This window comes from Plasmodium gallinaceum (assembly GCF_900005855.1).
Source record: "Plasmodium gallinaceum strain 8A genome assembly, contig: PGAL8A_v1_65, whole genome shotgun sequence".
In the NCBI taxonomy this organism is placed as follows: Eukaryota; Apicomplexa; class Aconoidasida; order Haemosporida; family Plasmodiidae; genus Plasmodium; species Plasmodium gallinaceum.
In genome coordinates, this window is record NW_021628225.1 from 1,602,299 (window position 1) to 1,624,354 (window position 22,056).

Genomic DNA, 22,056 nt, shown 5'->3' on the forward strand with positions numbered 1-22,056 from the left:
TTTTTTTTTTTTTTTTTTTTTTTTTTTTTTTTTTCTCTTATATTTTAAACCTTTTGTTCTATTTATTTATTTTTTTTTTTAAGAATAAATTTAAAAGCATGTAATAAAATAAGCAGACTGGAAATAATTTGAAAAAATAATTTAGATGGTTTGAATCGTAAAAATTATATTTTTTCTTTTTTCTCTTATTTTAATGTAATAATTATTAAATTTGCTTGTTTTTTTTATTTTTATTTTTTTTTTTTTATAAAATATAATTGAAGGAGACATTTTTAATCAATTTATTGAAAAGAAATGTGTTTTTTACAATAACAAAGTGTACAACTAATATATAATTTTTAAAAAAATGAAGATAAGGGTTCAATCTAATACTATTAGTGAAATAGAACAAAAATATTATATTGAAAAATTATATGTTAATATAAATAATGATAATAAGAACAATAATGATTTAAATAAACACGAAAAAAATGAAGTAAAAGAACAAGATAACAATATTCAAAAGAATTTATACACCCCTTCACATCTAGATATATTCGATAATAACTCACCAATTATGTCTTCAAATTTTTGTGGATTTGGAAATTTAATACGTAATTATAAAAATATAAATAAAAAAAAAAAAAAAAAAATAAAATTATATTCATTAAAATTAATAAAAATTATATTTCAAAATGAAATAACAGGATAAAATTGAAAAAAAACGTAATATATTTTTTGCTTAGTTAATATGGGTTTATTTTTCTCTTTGATTATGCCACTTTTAAATTTTATGGAAAAGGGATACTTTTTAGATACTTCAGTATTATTAAAATAAAAGAAAATAATTTCTTTTTTCTTTTTTTATTTTAATTAAATTTATAGTTTACATTTTAATTTTTCAAAAAGCTATTTTTTATTTATTTTATTATTTTTTTTTTTTTTTTTTTTTTTTTCAGCTTCTAAAATCAATGTTTAGAAAATTTCCATTATTAGTATCATATAACAATTAAAATTACAAAATATAATTAAAATTTCTTATTTTATTTATCTTCTTTTTCTTTTCTTTTTTTTTTAGATTCTTTTATGTCTAAAAATTTTTCTATTTTCTTTTATGTAGATAAAAAAAAATAAAAGCATTTATACAATATTTATTAAATGTATTAAAAATCTCTATATAAAAATTATTTGTATGTTTGCTCAATAAGTGTTGTTAACGTTTTAATATTATTTTTAATACTTTTATTTTTTTTTTTTTTTAGAACATATTTTATATATTATTTATATAGAATTAAAAAAATTTCAACTTCAGTATTATTAATTTTACAAAGTTTTTCAGAAATATGGATAATAATATTTACATTTTTTAGTTGCATATATATTAAGTATTGAGTGCATATAAATGTATATATTTATATATAATGAATATGAAATTTTTTTTTTTTTTTTATTAATATAGATTTACAGCTATTCCATGTGGATTTATTATTTCTATATCTTACATATTTTTTATGAAAGTAAATTTTTAACTTTATAATATTTTAAAATAGATATATTTATTTGTGTTAGTCTTAATAGTATTTAAGGGATATAGTATCATATACATTGTTTATAATAATTTTGTATTTTTTTTTTTTTTTTTTTTTTTTTTAATAATAATAATTTTATAATTATATTTTTATTTATTTGTAGATGCACTCTTATTTATTTACAAATTTGGAGTATGCTAAAAGATACCCAGATGATTATTTTATTAAATATAAGATTGTAAGTTTAACAAAAAATTTAATAGTTATAAAATATGATTTTTTTTTTTTTTTTACCATTTATTTTTTTCTTGTGGTCAAATATTTATTATTATTTTTAACTTTATAGATAAGTTTAAAAAATTATATAAATTTTATGATATGCCCTTCTCTAATATATAAATTTAATTTCAAAAGGTCTCTAATTTTTTAATATAATTCTAAAAGAGAATAACAAAAAATTTATAAATGGATAATTTTTTATAGTTTTTTTTTTTTTTTTTTTTTTTTTTTTTTTATAGAATTAAAAAATTTAGACCTAAATATTTTGTTCAAAAGATTACAAGTTTGCTATTAACTGTGGTATAAATTTACATAATTTAATTTTTAAATATTAAAAGTTCTACTTTATTTTTGGATTCTAATTTTTTATTTCTATTAGATTATAGAATATACAACATTTACTGTTTTTATTGCACCTACTATCTATCATATAAATAATATATCATTTTTTGAAGCAATAATTAGGTCATAAAAAAAAATATATATATACATATAAATATATATACGTATTTTTTAAAAAAAATATAATTATAAATTAATAAGTTTATTTTTATTTTATGTAGATTAATATTCCCATGTTTGATTATTTTTCTTGTAACCTTTTATATGATATTTGAATGTATTTGTAATTTATTTGCTGAAATAACAAAATTTGGAGAAAGAGAATTTTATCAAGTAGATAAATAATTATATAAATATATATTATATAATTTAAGTATATTACATATTTATTATTTTATTTTTGAAGGATTGGTGGAATAGTACAATATGGTATGAGTTTTCAAGAAAATGGAATAATGTTGTTCAAGTTTGGTTGTTTAAACACGTTTATTTAGTTGCCAAAAATAATTATAAAGTTATATATATTTTTGTATATTTTTATTTAAAATAAATTTTATATAAATTAAATAAGAAAAAAAAAATTCTAATATAATTCAGAAAAAAAAGTTTTCATTATAAATAGAATATTTATTAAAAATTTATGTTATAATTAAATTCATTTATATTTCATTAATTTTTTTTTTTTTTTTTTTGTAGTTAAATAAATTCAAAGCATGTATCTTAACTTATTTATTTTCAGCTATTTTTCATGAATTATTAATGGTTCATATAAATTTATAATAATAATATAATTAAACTATTTTATAATAATAAATATATATAACAAGTAGATTAAATAATACAAGTTTTCTCATATTAACCTTTTTTTTTTCTATATAGATAGCTTGTTTTCATACTTGTAAATTTTATTTATTTTTTTTGATGTTTTTACAATTTCCCCTTTCATGGTTAGGAGAACACTTTTATAAAAATAAACCAATAGGAAATATAATTTTTTGGTCTAATATTTTATTAGGTAATAAAAAATAATATATATATATATATATATTAAACAAATTTAAATATTTTCATGAATATTTTTTTACTTTCTTTTTTTATAGGATTACCTTTAATATTTATTTCATATGCTAATGAAATAAAATAAATTATTAAAATATCAAATATAAATTATGTGTTATTTTGTGTATAAAGTTTTAATTAGGAATTAATTTATAATTAATTATGCACATATATATATATATATATATATTTAATCATAGAATATTATATATATATATATATATATTATAAATAATTTACAGACTTAAAAAATACAAAAGTTTTTTTTTCTTTTTTTCTTGCATTTTTTTCATATATATTAAAATGAAATATTCATAAAAAGATATTTTTTAAAATATATATATACATATTAGAATTAATAATTTCTATTAAATTTTTTTTCTTTTTCAATTTTATATATAATGCTTAAATTTTGGTTCTTATTTTTATCTATAATTTGATTATCTTATTTGTAATTTTAAAGATTAATAAAAGAAAAAAAAAAAAAAAAAAAATACTTCATTTCCATATAAAAAATATAATGAATTCATTAAATATTAATATAATTTTAAACAAATTTAATACCTTCTTTTACTCTTTTTCCTTTTTAATTCTTGTTATTTAAAATAGAAATTTTTATTTATACAAATTTATCATTTATATAAAGAGCTAAATTTTGAAATTTTTTTTTTTTTTTTAGTCATATTATGAATAGTATAAATTTTAAAACGAAATATTTAGTAAAATTAAATTTAAAATAATAAAGTGAACCCACTTTCAAACAATTTCTCCGAATTTTTAAAGTTCATTCAAAATGTTTGAATTTGGATAAAAAAAAGTTTTAAATTTTATATTCTATAAAATGGTGTAAGTTATATATTTTATTCATACTTACGTTAAAATTTATGCAATATATTAAGTGCATGTTTTTTTGTATTTATTGAATAAAAAAAAAAAATAAAAATAAATAAAAACAAAATAAAAATAAATATATAGATAAAATATTAAAATTTATATAAGAAAATTATAATAAAAAGTTTATTTATTTAAATAATATTGTTTTATGGAATAGATTTTTTTTTTTTTTTTTTTTCACCTTATTTTTTATATGGTAAAACATATTTAATGATCCTTTTCATGTATAAATGAAATTATTCAAAAGAAAAAATATTTACTTTTAATAAATATAATTGATAATAAAGAGATTTTTTAAATAATATGAATATTTTTTTATGGTAATTGTATGAAATATATAAATAATAATAGGTTTTTTATTATAACTTATAGTAAGTAAAAAATAAAGTACAAAATAATTCTCCAATTAGTGTTCAATAAAAATATATATATATAAAGAGATACAAGTTTATATATGAAATAATAGGAAGTAAAAAAAAAAAAAAAAAAAAATATTGATAAGGACATTGAATAAATAAGAAAAAAAAATTAAGATTAATTGAATAGAAAAAATAAAGGTTTTATTTAATTGAAATATAAAGTTTATTTATAAATATTATGAATAATGGCAATATCTAGAAGTAAAATAAGGCATTTATTTGCAAATGCAACATTACAATCTTATTATCCTAATTCTGATATGTTTAAAATTCCAAAGGTAGGAAATGCACCAAGATTATATAATGGTTTAGATCCAAGAAAGGTTCATAATTATCCATGGGTTAATATGTTTAAAACAAGAACAAAAAAAGAAACTGGTTATCAATATGGGAATTGGGCAGGTCCTTCTATTCATGCTATGACACCAGATGAATTAGTTACCTTTTTTAATAATAAAGATTATTTGAAACATTTTACATACAAACAAATTTTGAAGGCAACTGTAGGTCAATTCCAATTTTTATTTCTTTTGGTTGGTTCATTAGTAGTTACTGTTTTACCAATTTTTATTTTTACTATGTATATACAAAAATTTGAACCATTAGAAGTTACTATGGATCCTGATGAATATTACAAACATTTTCATTGGCACTATTATGGTGGAGAAATTGATCATCATGCTTTTTCTCAGTATCTTGAAGCTAGAAGAGCAGTTAGATATAGAAATGCTGATATAAATCCAGTTGATTGGATACCCCCAGAATACAGAAATGAAGAAGAATAATATACTTACATTTACTTAAAATATATTTAGATAAATCATAAAATTTTGAAAAAAGTATAGAAATATCATAATTGAAATTAGAATTCTTTATTTTTGTTTTTTTTAACATTTCATTTATATATTATGTAAAATATATATAATTGTATTTTATTATATTTATTTTATTTTATTTAATTTTTTTTTTTTTTTGTTTTTCAAAAATTCATATTCTCTTTAATAAATATTATCATATAAAATGTCTTATTGATATGTGTATATATATATTTTATACTTATATATTCTTAAATACTCTTTTTTATACTAACAGACATTACATATACCTTTTTTTTTTTTTTGTAAAGTTTAAAATTTAATTCCTTTATTATTATTATTATTATTATTATTATTATTATTATTATTATTATTATTATTATTACTATTATTCTGTAATACTTTTTTATTTTATTAGGAAAACAACCTCTATATAATATAAAGAAAAAACAAGTTTTATATTTCATATATTTTTATTAAAATTATATTTTAAAAAATTATAATTTAAGTTTTGTATATTGCAATAAAATATTTATCTTTATTTTCATAAATTATAGAAAGTTCTTTAAAGCATTTAGAAGAGAAATTAAATCATTTTTTTTTTAATTTTAAAATTATTTATAAAAGTATATTAAGAAGAAACAAGAAAAAAAAAAAAAAAAAAGGAAAGAAAATAAATGAATAATTTTATTAATAGTAGTTCAAATTACAATGTATATAGGTTTTTTACTGTTGGAAAATTAGTTAAACAGAAAGTTAATTGAGATTAAAGAAAGACATTATAAATAGGATTAAAGAGATAAATAAAAAATATAATAACTAATTTCTTTGTGGATAAAATGAAAAAATTTAAATTTATTTTATTATTTATAGAATTATGAATTATATCAAAATAAAAAACTAGGATAAACTTTAATTTTTTTCAGCAAAAAATGACAAAATTAATTAAAGAACAAAAAAGTAAAGTTAATCTAATTATTTAAAAAAGTAGTTAAGGTAAATTTTATATTTTATTGCATTTTTTTCTTTCTACATTTATGTATGAATACTGTTCATAATATTTTTATATTTATCAAAATTTTCTCCTTTTATTTCAAATAAAGCATTTACATTTTTTCTTCCGCTAACTACGTAAAATAAAAATATATTTAACAAAAATAATATAATCGACTTTTAAAAAAATTTTTTTTTTTAATAAGTATTATATATAGAAACCTTTTGATAATTTAAAAAAAAACTTACTTTCACACCACTTATTTATGTTATCTCTTAATAGACCTAATATACCAATTGTTTTAGAGCATTCATCATCATTTCTGAAAAACAACAAAAAAAAAAAAAAAGTAATAGTATAATTTTTATAACATTTATTTATCCTTATTTTTATTTCAATAATAAAGTAATTATGAAGTAATAAAAGAAAAAATTATAAACAAAATATTTTCGACATTGATATATTAAGACATGTATACAAATAATTATTATAAAATATTACAAATATTAAAAATGTAATAAAATATAATCATTATTTTTAAAACATCTTTATGTACATAATATAATTTCATATTACTCTAGAAGATGCATGTTTTGAATGGCATTTCTAAATGCTTGTGCTGCCATTTCTATAGCAAAATTAATATCTTTATCCATATCTTTATGAAGAACTATAAAAAAATTTTAAAAGAATAAAATATTAAAAAGAAATTTATTTCTTAGGTTCACACTATTATATATACTAACCTGATAAACTAACTAAAAGTTCTAACATTATTGGACTAGAAGAGAATACCTTCATCTTGTTTGCAATTCTTAGGGCAAAAGAATATGATTGCAAACTTTTTTCATGCAATTTTTTTTTCTCTTCTTTATTAAATGTATCTGCACAATATCTAAAAATATCTCCCAATAAATGCCAGTAAAATAATAAAACTTTCTAAAATGAATAACGCAAACATATATAATTTATTTAAAGAAGCAGAAATTTGTAATAATATAAATAATTCTTTCATTTATAATATTAAAAACTTATTTATTGAAAAAATGGAATTAACTAATTTAAATTATCAATTTTAATTTTCATATTAATTTTTATTTTTTTTTTTATTTTGTAGAAAACAAAAATACCTACATCATCAGTTGTTCTAGGGATACATTTCGTTTTAATGATAATGTATGCATTTTTTTCAATGGTTCTTATGTCTTTATTTAATTTGGATTTTAGTAATTCCGCACAAACTTTTTCCTTTTCGCTAGATTTTTCATTTGACATTATATTTTCAACTATTGTCTTTTCCTTTCTTTTAACATTTAAAGCATTCTTAAAAGCAGATCCCTAATAAAAAAAATTCGTTTAAATACATGTAATTTTACATTTTTTTTTTTTTTAATTATTGACTCTATCACGTATAATTTTTTATTTAATATATTTCAATTTTTTTAATATTTACTAAAAAGAAATAATATTATTAGTAATAAAAATATAATTGTAGTGAAGAATTTTTATTTAATAATTATTTTATTTTTTTTTTTTTTTTTGTATTACAAGTGTTAATAATTATTAAATAAATAAATGAATAAATTAATATATAAATATTAAGCGTGTACAGAATTTTTTAATAAATTGGACTTTCGTTTAATTTTCCACATGTTTTACATAATTTAATAATATCATGAACAGTAATAATATAATAAAATGATGTATATATACAATTTTTTTTTTTTTTTAATTATTTTTTTAGAAATTAAACACATATAGGAAAAATATGTGTAATGTATTAAAATTAAGCACCATTAATAGTGATTCTTTGTAGTTTAAATTATAATTTTCTACGTTAACAGATTTAATAGATGCAACCATTTCTATATTGTAGAGAAAAAAAAAAATAAAAGTGGATTAGCCTTGATATTTTTTATTGTTAGTAAAAAATATTAAATGAATTATATTTCAGATGTTCTAACCATCGTAGAATCCAAGATTATCTAACATTTTTAAGCAATATATAAATTCATCCTTGTTAGGTAATACATTCTTACTATTAATATTTGTCTTCATTTTGTTCGTTGATGAAAAAATTATTGTTTGCATATTTTTTACTTTTGTTTTTGTAATTTTTCATTATTTATATACGTACTTTATAGACGTATCATTACATAAAAAATTTTTACGAGAAAAAAAAAAAATTATTAATATGAAAATCAAGAAAAGATGAATAATAAATACAAATTTTTAACAGAAGTATGTTTAGAAAGAAATTTTCTAAAAAAATATGAACACAATTTTGAAAAAAATTATGAAAAAAAAAAATTAATGCGTAAGAGAAAATTGAATATAATAAAATATAAAAGGAAAAAGAAAGTTTCACATATATTTAATAAAATTTTCTTATGCTTTAAAAAAATATATAAAAAATATACAAATACTTCATACTTCTCAAAGTATTGAAAATATAATAGACATATATATATGTACATAATAAAAATTAATTTTTTATAACATCCGCATAAATAGCTTTTTCATACACATTCCTTATTTTTTTCTTAATTATGTTGTATTAACATTTTGACAAAAAATACAATTTTGAACATGGTTGAAAGAAAATAATAAAAAAACTGTTGTAAAATATTTATTTGCAAATATATTAGCTTACAACTTTGTCAACATTTTTTATGATTTGAAAAACCTAAAATAATTATTTGTTAAACAAAATTAACAATTTATGTTGTGTTCATCTTTTCAAAAATTTTTTGCAGCTAGTTGATCATTTTTTTTTTTTTTTTTTTTTCTCCTAAGATTTTTCATTAAAGCTGTAAAGTTTTATTAAAGAAATAGAATATTTATAGAATCTTTAAGAGAAAAAAAAAAAATTAAATGAAAGGAAGAGAATGAAAAATTAATAAAAGATTTGGACAAAAAATTCATGTGCACGTAATTATTTTTGATATTTTAAAAAAAATTATTTTTTGATTAATTTAATAATACTGCAAATCTTACAAATACTTGAAAATTCCATTTTAAAAATAAAAGATTTGTTAATTTCAACTTTTATAAAAATAAAGAAAATTAACAATTATATTAAAATATATTCTCAATTCTCTAAAAATTTATAAATGTTTTATCCCGGAAATTTTTTATTGAAGAGATTTTTTCTTGTATATATTTATTCTTAAAAAATAAAACTCGTATTTTGGAGTGTATTAATTTTTTCACATAATTATAAAAATTTAGGATATATTTTATTTATTTTTATTGTTAAAAAAGTATATTTATATATTTCAAATAAATTAACATATGAAAGAAATTTTAAGACAACACTTATCAAAATATATAAAAATTTATATGAAAAAATATTTATTACATTCTGATTAATGAAAAATAAATAGAGGTGTAATTAAAATATATAAAATTAGAAAAAAAAATAAAAATACATTGAAGAGTATTTTATTTTCTTTTCTTATAAATATTTAAAAAGATTATATATATAAGATCAAAAGAAAAAAAAAAAAAAAGATTTATATAAATATATCAATTTTATGTTATTATCAACAATAGTTGCAATTATAATAAAAAAAAAAATTTATTTATAACATTAAAAAAAAAAAAAATAAAATAAAACAAAAATAATAATAAAATAACTAAAGCATATTTTTAACAAATTTTATTCTGTATTACAAATGTAGAATTCATTTATGAATTAAAATAAGATTTTTCTATTTTTTCTATATAAAGGAATATATTTCAAATATACAATACATAAATTGATTTTTTTTTTTTTTTTTTTTTTATCCTTGTATTATGTATAAAACTTTATATTTTGTTCAAAAAAATTTTCTTCAATAATATATTAATATTTGTAATATTTTTGTTTTGTTTTTTTTTACATAACATGTTTGACATAATTATAAACTTAATTTTTACTTTTATTTTCTCTCTTTTTTGAAATGATATATTATGTATATTGTTAGTTGCTTATATTAGAGTTTACTGATTGTTTTTCTTGAATTTCCCTCTTTTCTTCACAGACTTCCTCTTTAACACATTCATCTTCTTTGGGCAATTCAGAAAACATAAATTCGTTTTGATATTCAATTAAATATTGTGTACTTCTTTTAACATCAATGAATAAATTATAAACTCTTCTAACATCTTGTACAGTAACTTCTGTAGCTTTTCTTTTTTTTGAAACTAAATTTGCCAAGGTTATTAGATGCAGAGCATATCTTAAAGATGACTCAGATGCAATTTTGCAAAGTAATTCTTTAGCATATTCATCAATTTCTACGTCTTCCTCTTCAGCCCTTTGTTCTAATATTTTTAGAATATCTTGATGTTTATAGGGATATGTAGGTATAATAAGGGTTCTATCTAATAAATCTAAAGGAATTCCATGAGGAGCCTTATAATCTGTTCCTCTTATATGAGTAATACCTCTATTAGTTGCCATAATAACAATAGGAGATTGTTCACTTTCTAAGGCTCTATTTAAATAAGAAAAGCATTCTATATCCAACATATGAACTTCATCAATAAATAAAACACCTGGAACAATTTCTGCTTTTTCGTCTTCCTGCCATTCACTAATTTTCATATCAATATGCTCTCTAATTTCATTTTTAATTTCTCCAGTATCACCTGAAAATAAGGCTAAAAATCCCTGGGTTCTACTATTTATGGCATCAATATCATGTAATGTAACCGTATGAACGACCTCTTTTCTTTTTTGCAATTCTCCTTCTGGACATTGAACAAAATTTGTATTAGGGTCCATGGCATCATAATCTTTAGATCTAGCAAAAGACTTACCAATTTTTGTAATTTTTCCTGTGCTTTTATCAATAGAAATAACATCACCTGCAGTTATATTCTCTTTTTGTAAAGCATCTATCATCTTATTTCCTAAATCATATAAAGTTTCCATTTCTGTAGTTTTAAGAATCATTTTCCCTACTTTTCTGTTACTATTATTAATATCACTTTCATTATATTTTTCTATTTCAATTTCTACTACCTCCCCTTCAATTACTTCTGATTCTTCTTTTACTCTAACTCCAATAGATCTTCTAAAAGCCTGAGTTAAGGCTTCTGTTTTGCTCATTTCTAAAGAGTAAACTTCTGAACCAGAAATGTGTGTGAATGGAGTATCTTCTCCTAATGCTTTTGCTATGCCCATGGCAATTGCAGTTTTTCCAGTACCTGGTTGTCCAGCTAATAAAATTGCTCTTCCGCTTATTCTTCCTTCTTTAATCATTCTTAAGACAATACCTGCAGCCTTACGTGCACTCATCTGCCCAATCATACCTTCAGAACAGTATCTAGCATCTAAGCAATCATTTAATCCCAAACCTCTAATATGTGAATGAGCTCCAATCCTTTCAATTTTTTGTATGTCTTTTACTTCTTCTAGCTTCATTTTGATATGAATAATAGTGATGATGCTAATTAGACTAAATTAGAAAATGAAAGAGATATCTGAATTTTTTTTTATTTTATTTTTTCAAATTTTCATATAAAAATTAATTTTATATTAATTTGAATTTTTTTTTTTTTTTTTTTTAATATGACGATAAAATAAGATGTATATATATTGGAAAATATATAAAAAAGTATGTATTTTATTAAGTAGATATATGAGAAAACAAAAAAAAATATGTTGAAAGAATTAAATTTTGTTTTTAAAACAAAAATTTTAAAAATATTTATTTAAAACAATTATTTGATGTTTAATGCTTAAATCTATTATTAAAACAGTATGATCTTAATTAATACTAAGTTTTTTTTAAATTTTTATTCTACATTTGCTAAAAATAAATGGGTTATTCTTCTATTTATAGAATTAATCAGTTTTTTTCTCTATTTTAAAAAATTCAGCTTTATTCCAATAAAAATGTATATTTTCTTTTTTCTTTTTCTTTTTCTCTTTTTTTTTTTTTTTTTTTTTTTTTTTTTTAATATTATATTCTTCTATTCCTTTTATATATTTATTATTTTTAAAAATTTTCTTCTATCGATACAATTAATAATTCCATAATTTAAGACTATGGGAGTTAATTATTTTAATATATCTAACAATTCATTTATTTTCAGATTATTTTTCATATCCTTTTTCTGTATTTTAATAAAAATATACTCTTTACAAAATTATTATATTATTGTTTCTTAAAACTATTATATTTTTATTTTTATTCCTTCAAAATGTTATAAAAAAACAAAATGTAGAATATTTTACTGACAGAAACGAAAAATTTAGTTAAAATAAAATGCCTAATTATTTTATTATTATTTTTTTCTTTTATGTTTTTCATATAAATGCACTAGTTAATTTATTAATGGAATAAAGCAAAATATTATAAAAGAGATACAGTTGGAAGAAAATGAAAATTTTGATTTTAATTTTAAACAAGGAATTTCATAAATTTTGAGGTAACAATTATTTATATTATTTTGTAATTTTCTTGTTTTGTTTTTGAAAAATAACAAAATAAATTTAATACAAAACACTAAATTAAAAAAAATTTATATTAATTTACGTAAATTGTATGTATATATTCATATAAAATTTCGTTTTATTACTAATAAATAGATTTGAAACAAAAAAAAAAAAAAATAAAATAAATAAATGAATAAAAAAAAATATAATGAAATTAAAAATAAAAAATAGAATAAGAATAATTTTACTTATTTATTTTTTAATTTTAAGTATATATATTTTTTATATAACTTAAATACTTTATATTGTTTATTTTTATGTAATACAGAAGACACGTAATTCTTCATACTATGTAAAATTAATCAAAGTATTAAATATATAGGAAATTTAAAAAAAAAATAAAAATAAAAATTAGAGAAACATTAAAAAAATATATTTGAAATTATGGTATTATAATTGAATATTTAATATATTACTATGTTTAAGGTTTAGCTAGCTACAACATTTAAATGATTATTTTTTTATTTTTTTTTAATTTTTAAAAATTTTCTTGGATTTTTTTTTATATCAATTTTTTGATGAGTTGTATTTTCTTAAAATAACCTTTAAATTTTGCAATATTATATTTTTTCTTTGTGTTTTATTTAGATTATGTAAATAAAAAAAAAAAAAAAAAAAAAGTGAATATTTAATAATATTAATTTTATTATTCCTTTAAAGTATTCTATATGTAAATATTTATTTGAACTTCACATTTATATGTGAATCTTATTTTTTTTAGGAATATGGATGAAACCATAAGAAAGATTGACATATTTATAATAATAGGAATAGCAATTGGATGTGGAATTTTTTCTGAATTTTTAAGCTGGTTATTTGTATATAGAAAAGATACATTTAAATCTTTAAATGAAGAAATAAAAGTATTATATGAAAAAGTTCAAAAAGAAAAAGAAGATGGTTTAATAAGTAAATTAGATCAAAAGAAGGGGAAAAAAAAAATTTCCACTGAAGAAATTTATATGCAAAAAACAAAAATGATGACATCGTTAAAAACAAAATCAAATGTAATAACTGGTTTAATATTTATGTCAATGATGCCCATTTTATTTAGTTTATTTGAAGGACTAACAATAGCTATTTTACCTTTTAAACCAATTTTCCCCTTTACATTAATAACTCATGCAGGTGTGCAAGAAAAAAATTTATATCATTGCTCATCAACTTTTATTTATACATTAACCCTTATGCTAACTAGACAAAATATACAAAAATTTTTTGGGTATGCTCCACCATCTGGAATGTTTGGAGATTTTAAAATGCCTGATGAGCAAGCTGATATATGGAAATAAAAAAAAAAAAAAAAAAAATTTTTTTAAATTTTTGGTTATCCCATTTTCATTTATTTTTAAATAGATATATTTTATAAATCATATCTCTTCTTTAATTATATATTTGTATATATAGTACCTTATGTATAAAATTTTTTTTTAATAAGAAAACAATTATTTAAAATTTAGAATTTTGTGAACATTCATTTAAAATTTATGTATATATTTATGTATATTTTCATTCATAGTATTTTTATTTGTATATTTTTTAAACATACTTTTCTTTTTATTTTTTCTTATTATAGTATATGTAACACTTCTTAATTCTTCTTTTTTCTACAAAAAAAGGAAAACAAAATAATCTGAATAAAAAAGATTTTTTAAATTAATACTTTTTTTTGAAAAGATTTTTGTAAAATTATAAAAATTTACAATTCTTCTATATATATATATAAACATCCAAATATACCCATATAATATTACTCTTAATAAATTATTATATTATTTAACTTCTATCATTATGTAAGTATTCTTTTATGAAGGAATTCATAAAATAGTTTTTTTCTTATTCTCTTTTTTTTTTTTTTTGTTTAAAATAACAAAGTATTTTTCATTTTATGCAATAAGAGGTGGTAATTTTATCATTAATGATATTCTTAACAGTTTTGTTAAAATAAAAAGGAATTTACTTATAATTATTTAAATTTATTAATGAATATTTATAATATTATTAAAGTTGTATTTTTTACTTTTTTTCTCATCTTTACATAATTTTACTTTTTGATTTGTTCTTTTTTTTTTCAAAAATAAATGAAAAAGAAAACTTAATGGCATATTTCAGTCTTTTTATATATAAAATTAAATACATAATTCTTTAAATTATATATAATTATAATAATTACATATTTTAATTTTAAACAATTTTTTTCTTTATATATTTTTATCTTTTATTTTTCTTATTTTTTCAAAAGATTCATTATTTCCATTCTGTTTTCGTAAATAACTTTATTTAAATTTTTTTTTTTTTTTTTTTTTTAAATTCTTATTTAATAACTACTTTGAAGTTTTCTGTTTGATATTTTTTATTTTCGCTTTATTTTGTTTTAATGAGGTAAATGGATATTTGTTTATTTAAAAATTTTTTTTTAATGAAAAAAAAATTTGTTTAATTATGTTTTCACCATTTTTTACATTTATTTAATCAATATTATTAATGTCAAAATAATTTTTTTTTTCTTTCTCAGACAAATTTTTTTTTTTATAAAAAAAAAATTTACAAATATATATATTTTTTTATTTACGTATATAGATTTTAGAAAAAAATGTATATGTTATCATATTAATATAGAAAAATATTTTTTTGAAAAAAAATATATGTAATTATATGCATATTATAGAATTATACTTTCAGAAACTATATACTTTTTTTTAATAATTTAATTTTTTCTGTTTTTGTATTAATTATAATAAAAGTTTTTTTATTACCTTATTCGTTGTTTTTATCAATTTTATGTAAATTTCTAAATGAAAAATTTTTATATAATGATATGGGGTGTGCATTTAGTAAAGTAAAAGAAAAAAAAGGAAATGATAAGAGTAATTCAATAAAAGTCAGTACTGATAATTATAATGAACTAAAAATAGACATCTTAAATGAAGGTGCTACTAGCACCATTAGTAACACAAAAAGGGAAACTTATAAAAATAAGTTTAATGAAGTATCTAACAAATATGCTGTTAAAAATAGCAATACAAATAATAATAATGAAATCATAAAAAATAGTACCAAAGGTTTTACTCAATTAAATGATAAAAAAAAAGGGGAAGAACAAAGGAACAAATATCAAAAAACTTCTTTACTTAAAAGTAAAAAGTTTATAGAAGAAAAAAAAAAAGAAAAGGAAAAGGAAAAACAAATAGAACAAATTGAAGTAATAAAATATAAAGAAAAAAAAAAAGAATATGAAAAAAAAGAAGAAATAATATGTAAAACGAAGTATAAAGAAGTAGAAAAAACTGAAAAACAAAATAAAAGAAAAGAGAGACAAAAAAATAATGAAGAAAATATAAAAGAAAAGGAAAAGGAAAAGGAAAAGGAAAATAAATTTGAAAATAATTCCTTTAAAGGAATTATAAATACCATCAATAATAATTTGATAAAAAAAAAATGCTCTTCGAGAGATAAGAAAAATTGTAGTTCTATATGTAAAATAGAAGGATTACTTTTGGAAAAAAAGAAAAAATTATTATGTAAAAATAAAAAGGAAATATTTATAAAAGAAAATAAAAATAAAAATGAAAAAAATAATAATTTTTGGATGAATTATAAAAATAAGGAAGAAAAAATGAATGCAAATGAAAAAAATAAAGAAGTTTTACTTTATTATCATGATTTCAAAAATATTAAATTGAAAAAAAATTATTTCATGTATATATATGAATTTTATAAATATAATAATAATGCATTTAATCTATTTTCATTAATGCCTAGTCATATTGCTGAAAATACTCATGCATCAAAGATATTATTCGAAAGTTCTTTAATTGGGAAATATATAATACTACCATGGATAGAAAATGATCCTGATATAAAAAATAATTTATATTTGAAGTATGTTTTAAATTATATTCAAAAAAAGAAAGAATTAGGATGTATAAACGACTATGAAGAAAATGGGGAAATTAACTACTGTGGTTTTTTTCAAAATAAAAATGAACATATAGAAACAAATAATTTATTAAGATATTCTTCTGCAAATAAAAATTATTTGTGGAAGTTTGAATCAGAAAATACTTTGAAAAGAAAGATATGTAGCATAAATAGAAGTGGAAAAAGTATAAAAAAGAAGGATAATAAATATATAAATAATAGGAATCTTAGTATAGATAATTTGTATAAGTTACATATTAGAAAAGATTCTCTATGTAAATTGAAAAATAGTAAAACAAAAAAAAAAAAAAAAATTAATATAAAAAATGTGAAAACAATTAATAATTATATTGAAACAGGTATAGATGATAGGTGTATTAAGGAGAAGAACAGTTCTAATAAAGATAAAAATATAAAAAAATTAGGTGAATCTCCAACTCAAAAAAAAAAAGAAAACAATAAAATACATTCAATAAATAAATTAGAATATTGTGAAAATTCTAACTTAAAGAAAGGAAAAAATGAAAACAGAGAAAAAATAAGTGAAAAAGAAAAAATCATAAAAATGACACTTGAGGACAAAATTGAAAAGAAAGAGTTAAATGAACAAATTAATGATGAAATTTTAGATTATAATTTAAATAATTATGCATATATAGAGAATGGAAAAGTAAAAAGCAAACATAACAATTCTAAAGAGGGAGTTTTAAATAATAATTACACTAATAAGTATGATTATTATATTGCATCAATAGAACATACAAAAAAGAAAAATAGTAGAGAAAACAATGTAAATATGAAAAATAAAAATGATATAAAAATTATAAAGAAGAAAAAAAATGTTGTTAAACCTTCATTTTCATTTGAAGATAATATGAAGATGATGCTTACTAACAAAACTTTAGAACTTCAAAGTCATTTAAAAATTAAAAAAGGAGTAATAGAAAAAGAAAAAGAGAAAAAAGAAGAAACAATGAAAAATAAAAGAGAAAAAGGAGCAAAATGTAAAAAAGAAAAGGAAGTTAAAAAAGTAAATGATAATGAATATAAAAAGAAAGATATAAGTAGTACTATAAATGAAATCGATGAAGAATATAACAAAAGAAAAAAAAAAGAATCAAAAGAAGAAAATTATAATAAAAAAGTTATAAGTAAGAAATATAATGAAGTAAATTATAATAAACATTTAAAAAATAAAAATGTGAATGATTATAATATACAAAATGTGAATATAAAAGCTAAACGAATAAATGAAATCCATAAAATGGCTTACGAAGAAATTACTACAAAAAGAAAGAGTAAATATAAGAAAATTAAAGAATTAAAAAGTGAAAATTATAGTGATGGAAATTTTTATTTAAATAAAAAGAAAGATAATAATAATAATAATAAAGTTGATCAAATGACAAAAAATGAGTTTAATCAAATGAATAAATTAGAAATTACAAGAAATACATTAAAAGAATGTGACCATAAATATAAATTAAATGAAAATTGTATAAAAAAAAATTATATGTCTTGTGGTAAATGCAATAAAAAAAGATGTATATTTCATTATTTAAATCGTTTTAAATTATATGGATGGTTAAACTTTAAATGGACAGATCCTGATGGATTCTTAGAATTAAGTAACAGACAAAAAAAAAAATTTTATGCATGGAAAAGGTTATCAGATTTATATGATAATCCAATTGTTATGTCTACAGATTTATATAATAATTGTATAAGACAAGGTTTTGTTGCGGATTGTTCATTTTTATCTTCTTTAACAGTTTTAATAGAATACGAAAAAAAACATAAAATACCAGTTTTATCAAGTATTATATCTCCTTGCACATCTCATTATTTGTATGTTAATAAAACTTGGCCTATTTTTAATCCAAGTGGTATGTATATATGTAGATTGCACTGTAATGGAATTCAAAGAAAAATAATAATTGATGATTATGTGCCTGTTAAGATTAATAATGCATTATTAGTAGCATATTCAAATAACCAGAAAGAATTATGGGTTACTTTATTAGAAAAGGCATTTGTTAAATTAATGGGAGGTTCTTATTCTATGTTTGGTTCTAATCCAGGTTCCGATTTATATTACTTAACTGGATGGATTCCTGTTACAATTTCTTTTAAATCTAAGGTAAGAAGTTCTCCTCCCTCATTTGATAAATCTACTATACATTCACTACAAAAAAAAAAATCCAAAATTAAGAAGAATGAATTCAGCAAATTAAAATATTTCATTGAAAGAATCAATGAAAATAAACAGAATAATCTTAATAAATGTGTTAGAAATATACATAATAAAAGAGAAGGAGTAAAAAAAGCATCCAGAATAAAAAAAGGAGAAAAACTAAAATGCAAAAATAAGAAAGTTATAAAAAGGAGACAATTAGTAGTTCATTCTATGAAAAAGAATAACTACACTAACATGATATATAATTCAAATAACTTATGTATATTAAATGATAACACATTGAAAAGTTGTGTTAACTTAAATTTACATCGATTACATAGAAATTCTAACTATTCCTATTTAAGGAAGGATTTTATAAAATACAGAAAGTTGAAAATTTATTGGAATTTTAAAAGGTTATATTTATCTCAAAAGAAGAAAATAAATAAAAGTATAAATAGCGTTTTTATGAAAAATCAAAATGGGAAAAAATATATAGAAGATTCATATAATGTTGAATATTTAAGTTCTTTGAATACCCAAATAAGTGATAATTTAATAGAGAAAAATTCAATAAAAAACAAAAATAAAGAAATTAATTCAGTTAACTTTAATTTAGAAAATAATGTTTTAATGGAACATAGTTCAATGAGGACTAACTTAAAAGAAGTAAATTTAAAAAACACAACTTTGATGAGTACTTGTAAATTTAATACTAACTTAGTAAGCATTGATTCAATTAGAGACATATCAATGAAGTGTGATTCATTTTACATAAATAAAGTTAAAAAAAAATTACACAAAGAAGATAAAGATTATGAAATATGTAAAAATTATGGAAATAAATTTATAAATGAAGAAGTAAGCAACATGGATTTATCATCTTACATATGTGGATCTATTGATAATTATAGTGATTTGAACAAAAAAGGAGATAGTTTAATTCAAGAAACAGAAAGTGAAGAATATGATAAAAGGTGGGATATAATATGGAATCATATTTATGATGGCATAAAAAAGGGAAAATGTGTGGTTTGTTTAGGAACCTTAGAATTAAAAGATGCAGCACCATCTGGATTAGATTACCCTGAAGGAGTATCTATGTCAACCGGAATTGTAACTAGACATGCTTATTCTATTTTAAATATTGAAACACATAATGAAGATAAATTATTATATATAAAAAATCCGTGGGGATGTATTAGGTGGAAAGGTAAATATTCACATCATGATGTTACAACATGGACAAAAGAATTGCAAAGAAAATTAAATTATTCTATAGAAAAAGCAAAAAGTAAAGATGATGGATGTTTCTGGATACCTTGGAAAGATGTTGTGAAATATTTTTCACATATATATATATGTTGGAATAGTGTTATTTTTGCTTATCAATTTGAAATTCATACTAAATGGGAAAATAGTGCTTTTTTAAATTCCTCAATATTATTAGATGACACTCATTTAGTAGCTTATAATCCTCAATTTGCCTTACATGTAAATGTGAGAAAGCAAGATTTATCAGAAGATGGTTTATATTATATAGGAAAGAAACCCATTGAAATTTGGGTTCTTTTGTCAAGACATGTTAAAGAAAGAAAAACGGATGTTTCTCAAAAATATTTAGCCTTACATGTTCATGCAGGAAAGGACAGAATAATTTGCCCATTATTTCCAATTAAGCAAGGAATTTATTCTAATGGGGAATGCACTTTTACAAAATTAGTGATTGGTGGAATAGAAGATAATTATAATTATGATGTAAAGAAACAAAAAAATACTACATCATTTAATGAAAATAATTTCAATGTTTCTCTGGAGAGTGAACAAGAAGTTTTGAGAAATGTTGATTTTGTATTGATTGTGTCTCAATATTCTCAAAAAGAAGAATTTAATTTTACATTAAAAGTTTTTAGTCACACACATTTGTCATTATATGAGTTACCCCCTTTAATGCCAGAAAATTATGAATCTTTTTATTTTAAAGGAGAATGGACAAATAAAAGTGCAGGTGGATGCTCAAATAATTTGTGGTCTTATTTTAGAAATCCGCATATACGTTTTTATGTTCCTGAAGAGTCTCCTTTTTGTATATTTTTAGAGTGTTCCCAAGAACATTCCGTTAATTTAAGAATTTTTAAAGGTATAACATCTTCTCCTAGAGGATTAAAAAAGGGAGAAGTTATATCAAGTGGAGCATATAAGGCTGGTTGTTGTTATATTGAATGCACTTTAAAAAGTGGAGTTTATTGTCTTATTCCTTCTTTATACAGAGCAAACACTACAGGTAACTACCAAATATGTATACATTATCCTAAATTTAAACAAAAACCGATTTTGTATTTTATTCCGTATGCATATACTTTACCTCCTTTTTCTATTTTTAAATACGAAGTTATCCATTTATGTTCTTTAAAAAATTATTCAGTAATTTTATTTCATACCACTTCAGTCACTTTACTATCATTAAGAATCACTTTTTTTCAAAATGTGGATATTAAAGGAATACCGTTAGTTAATATATATAAACTAGTAAACTCAACAGATACTATTACCAATGATTGCGAAAATGGAAATATTATAAAAAATAATTCTTTCAATACTACAATTTCATATAATGGATCAATATATAAAATAATTGAAAAATGCAATATACATGGTAGTTCAGGTAATAATATTCTTCCCCTTTCTACATGTGCTTATGATTATTACATAAAATTTAATTCTGTCCTAATATCACTAGTAGAGTTAGAAGATGATCTTACATCTTATTTATTACTTATAACAACAAATATAAAAGAAGATATTCTGTATAATCATGAAGCCCATTTTATTTCTGACAAACCAGTTATTATAGATAAGTATTATCCTATTCATTAATAAATGTTAATTTTTATTTTTTCATTTCACTTTGAAAAATAGATAAAAAAGTATATAATAAATAAGAGAACATATATGAATTTAGGAAAAAATATATTGAAATATTATTATATTTCTGAATAAAAAAGAATTAAAAAGAAAAACTAAAAAAAAATTTTAATAATAACTGTCCAAGAAAAAATTACAAAATGTTGAAATGGGAGAATTAAATTATAAGAAGATATAAAATGCTCATTTGAAAAAAAAAAAAAAAAAAAAAAAAAAAAAAAATAAAAAAAAAAA

At 18.7% G+C, this 22,056-nt stretch overlaps 6 protein-coding genes across 6 annotated transcripts; 4 read left to right on the top strand and 2 right to left on the bottom strand.

Moving 5' to 3' along the window:
- Positions 1–346: 346 nt before the first annotated feature.
- On the top strand, positions 347–3,273 carry PGAL8A_00168350 (acyl CoA:diacylglycerol acyltransferase, putative; the record flags this gene model as incomplete). Its single annotated transcript, XM_028670002.1, has 10 exons — positions 347–593; positions 726–802; positions 1,672–1,746; positions 1,855–1,922; positions 2,027–2,087; positions 2,167–2,252; positions 2,351–2,462; positions 2,536–2,643; positions 3,009–3,144; positions 3,230–3,273. 10 exons carry the CDS (start codon positions 347–349, stop codon positions 3,271–3,273), a joined length of 1,014 nt encoding a protein of 337 aa, XP_028526797.1.
- Positions 3,274–4,686: 1,413 nt separating this feature from the next.
- On the top strand, positions 4,687–5,286 carry PGAL8A_00168400 (conserved Plasmodium protein, unknown function; the record flags this gene model as incomplete). The annotated part of the gene is made up of 1 exon (XM_028670003.1): positions 4,687–5,286. The coding sequence occupies one exon, from the start codon at positions 4,687–4,689 to the stop codon at positions 5,284–5,286; it is 600 nt and encodes a 199-aa protein (XP_028526798.1).
- A 1,065-nt stretch (positions 5,287–6,351) lies between these two features.
- On the bottom strand, positions 6,352–8,368 carry PGAL8A_00168500 (14-3-3 protein, putative; the record flags this gene model as incomplete). The annotated part of the gene is made up of 7 exons (XM_028670004.1): positions 6,352–6,443; positions 6,559–6,632; positions 6,887–6,980; positions 7,057–7,249; positions 7,445–7,648; positions 8,105–8,175; positions 8,275–8,368. The coding sequence occupies 7 exons, from the start codon at positions 8,366–8,368 to the stop codon at positions 6,352–6,354; spliced, it is 822 nt and encodes a 273-aa protein (XP_028526799.1).
- A 1,906-nt stretch (positions 8,369–10,274) lies between these two features.
- PGAL8A_00168600 (RuvB-like helicase 3, putative) lies at positions 10,275–11,723 on the bottom strand (the record flags this gene model as incomplete). Its single annotated transcript, XM_028670005.1, has 1 exon — positions 10,275–11,723. The coding sequence occupies one exon, from the start codon at positions 11,721–11,723 to the stop codon at positions 10,275–10,277; it is 1,449 nt and encodes a 482-aa protein (XP_028526800.1).
- A 1,802-nt stretch (positions 11,724–13,525) lies between these two features.
- Positions 13,526–14,092, top strand: PGAL8A_00168700 (conserved protein, unknown function; the record flags this gene model as incomplete). Its single annotated transcript, XM_028670006.1, has 1 exon — positions 13,526–14,092. The coding sequence occupies one exon, from the start codon at positions 13,526–13,528 to the stop codon at positions 14,090–14,092; it is 567 nt and encodes a 188-aa protein (XP_028526801.1).
- Positions 14,093–15,618: 1,526 nt separating this feature from the next.
- On the top strand, positions 15,619–21,774 carry PGAL8A_00168800 (calpain, putative; the record flags this gene model as incomplete). The annotated part of the gene is made up of 1 exon (XM_028670007.1): positions 15,619–21,774. The coding sequence occupies one exon, from the start codon at positions 15,619–15,621 to the stop codon at positions 21,772–21,774; it is 6,156 nt and encodes a 2,051-aa protein (XP_028526802.1).
- Positions 21,775–22,056: the final 282 nt, after the last annotated feature.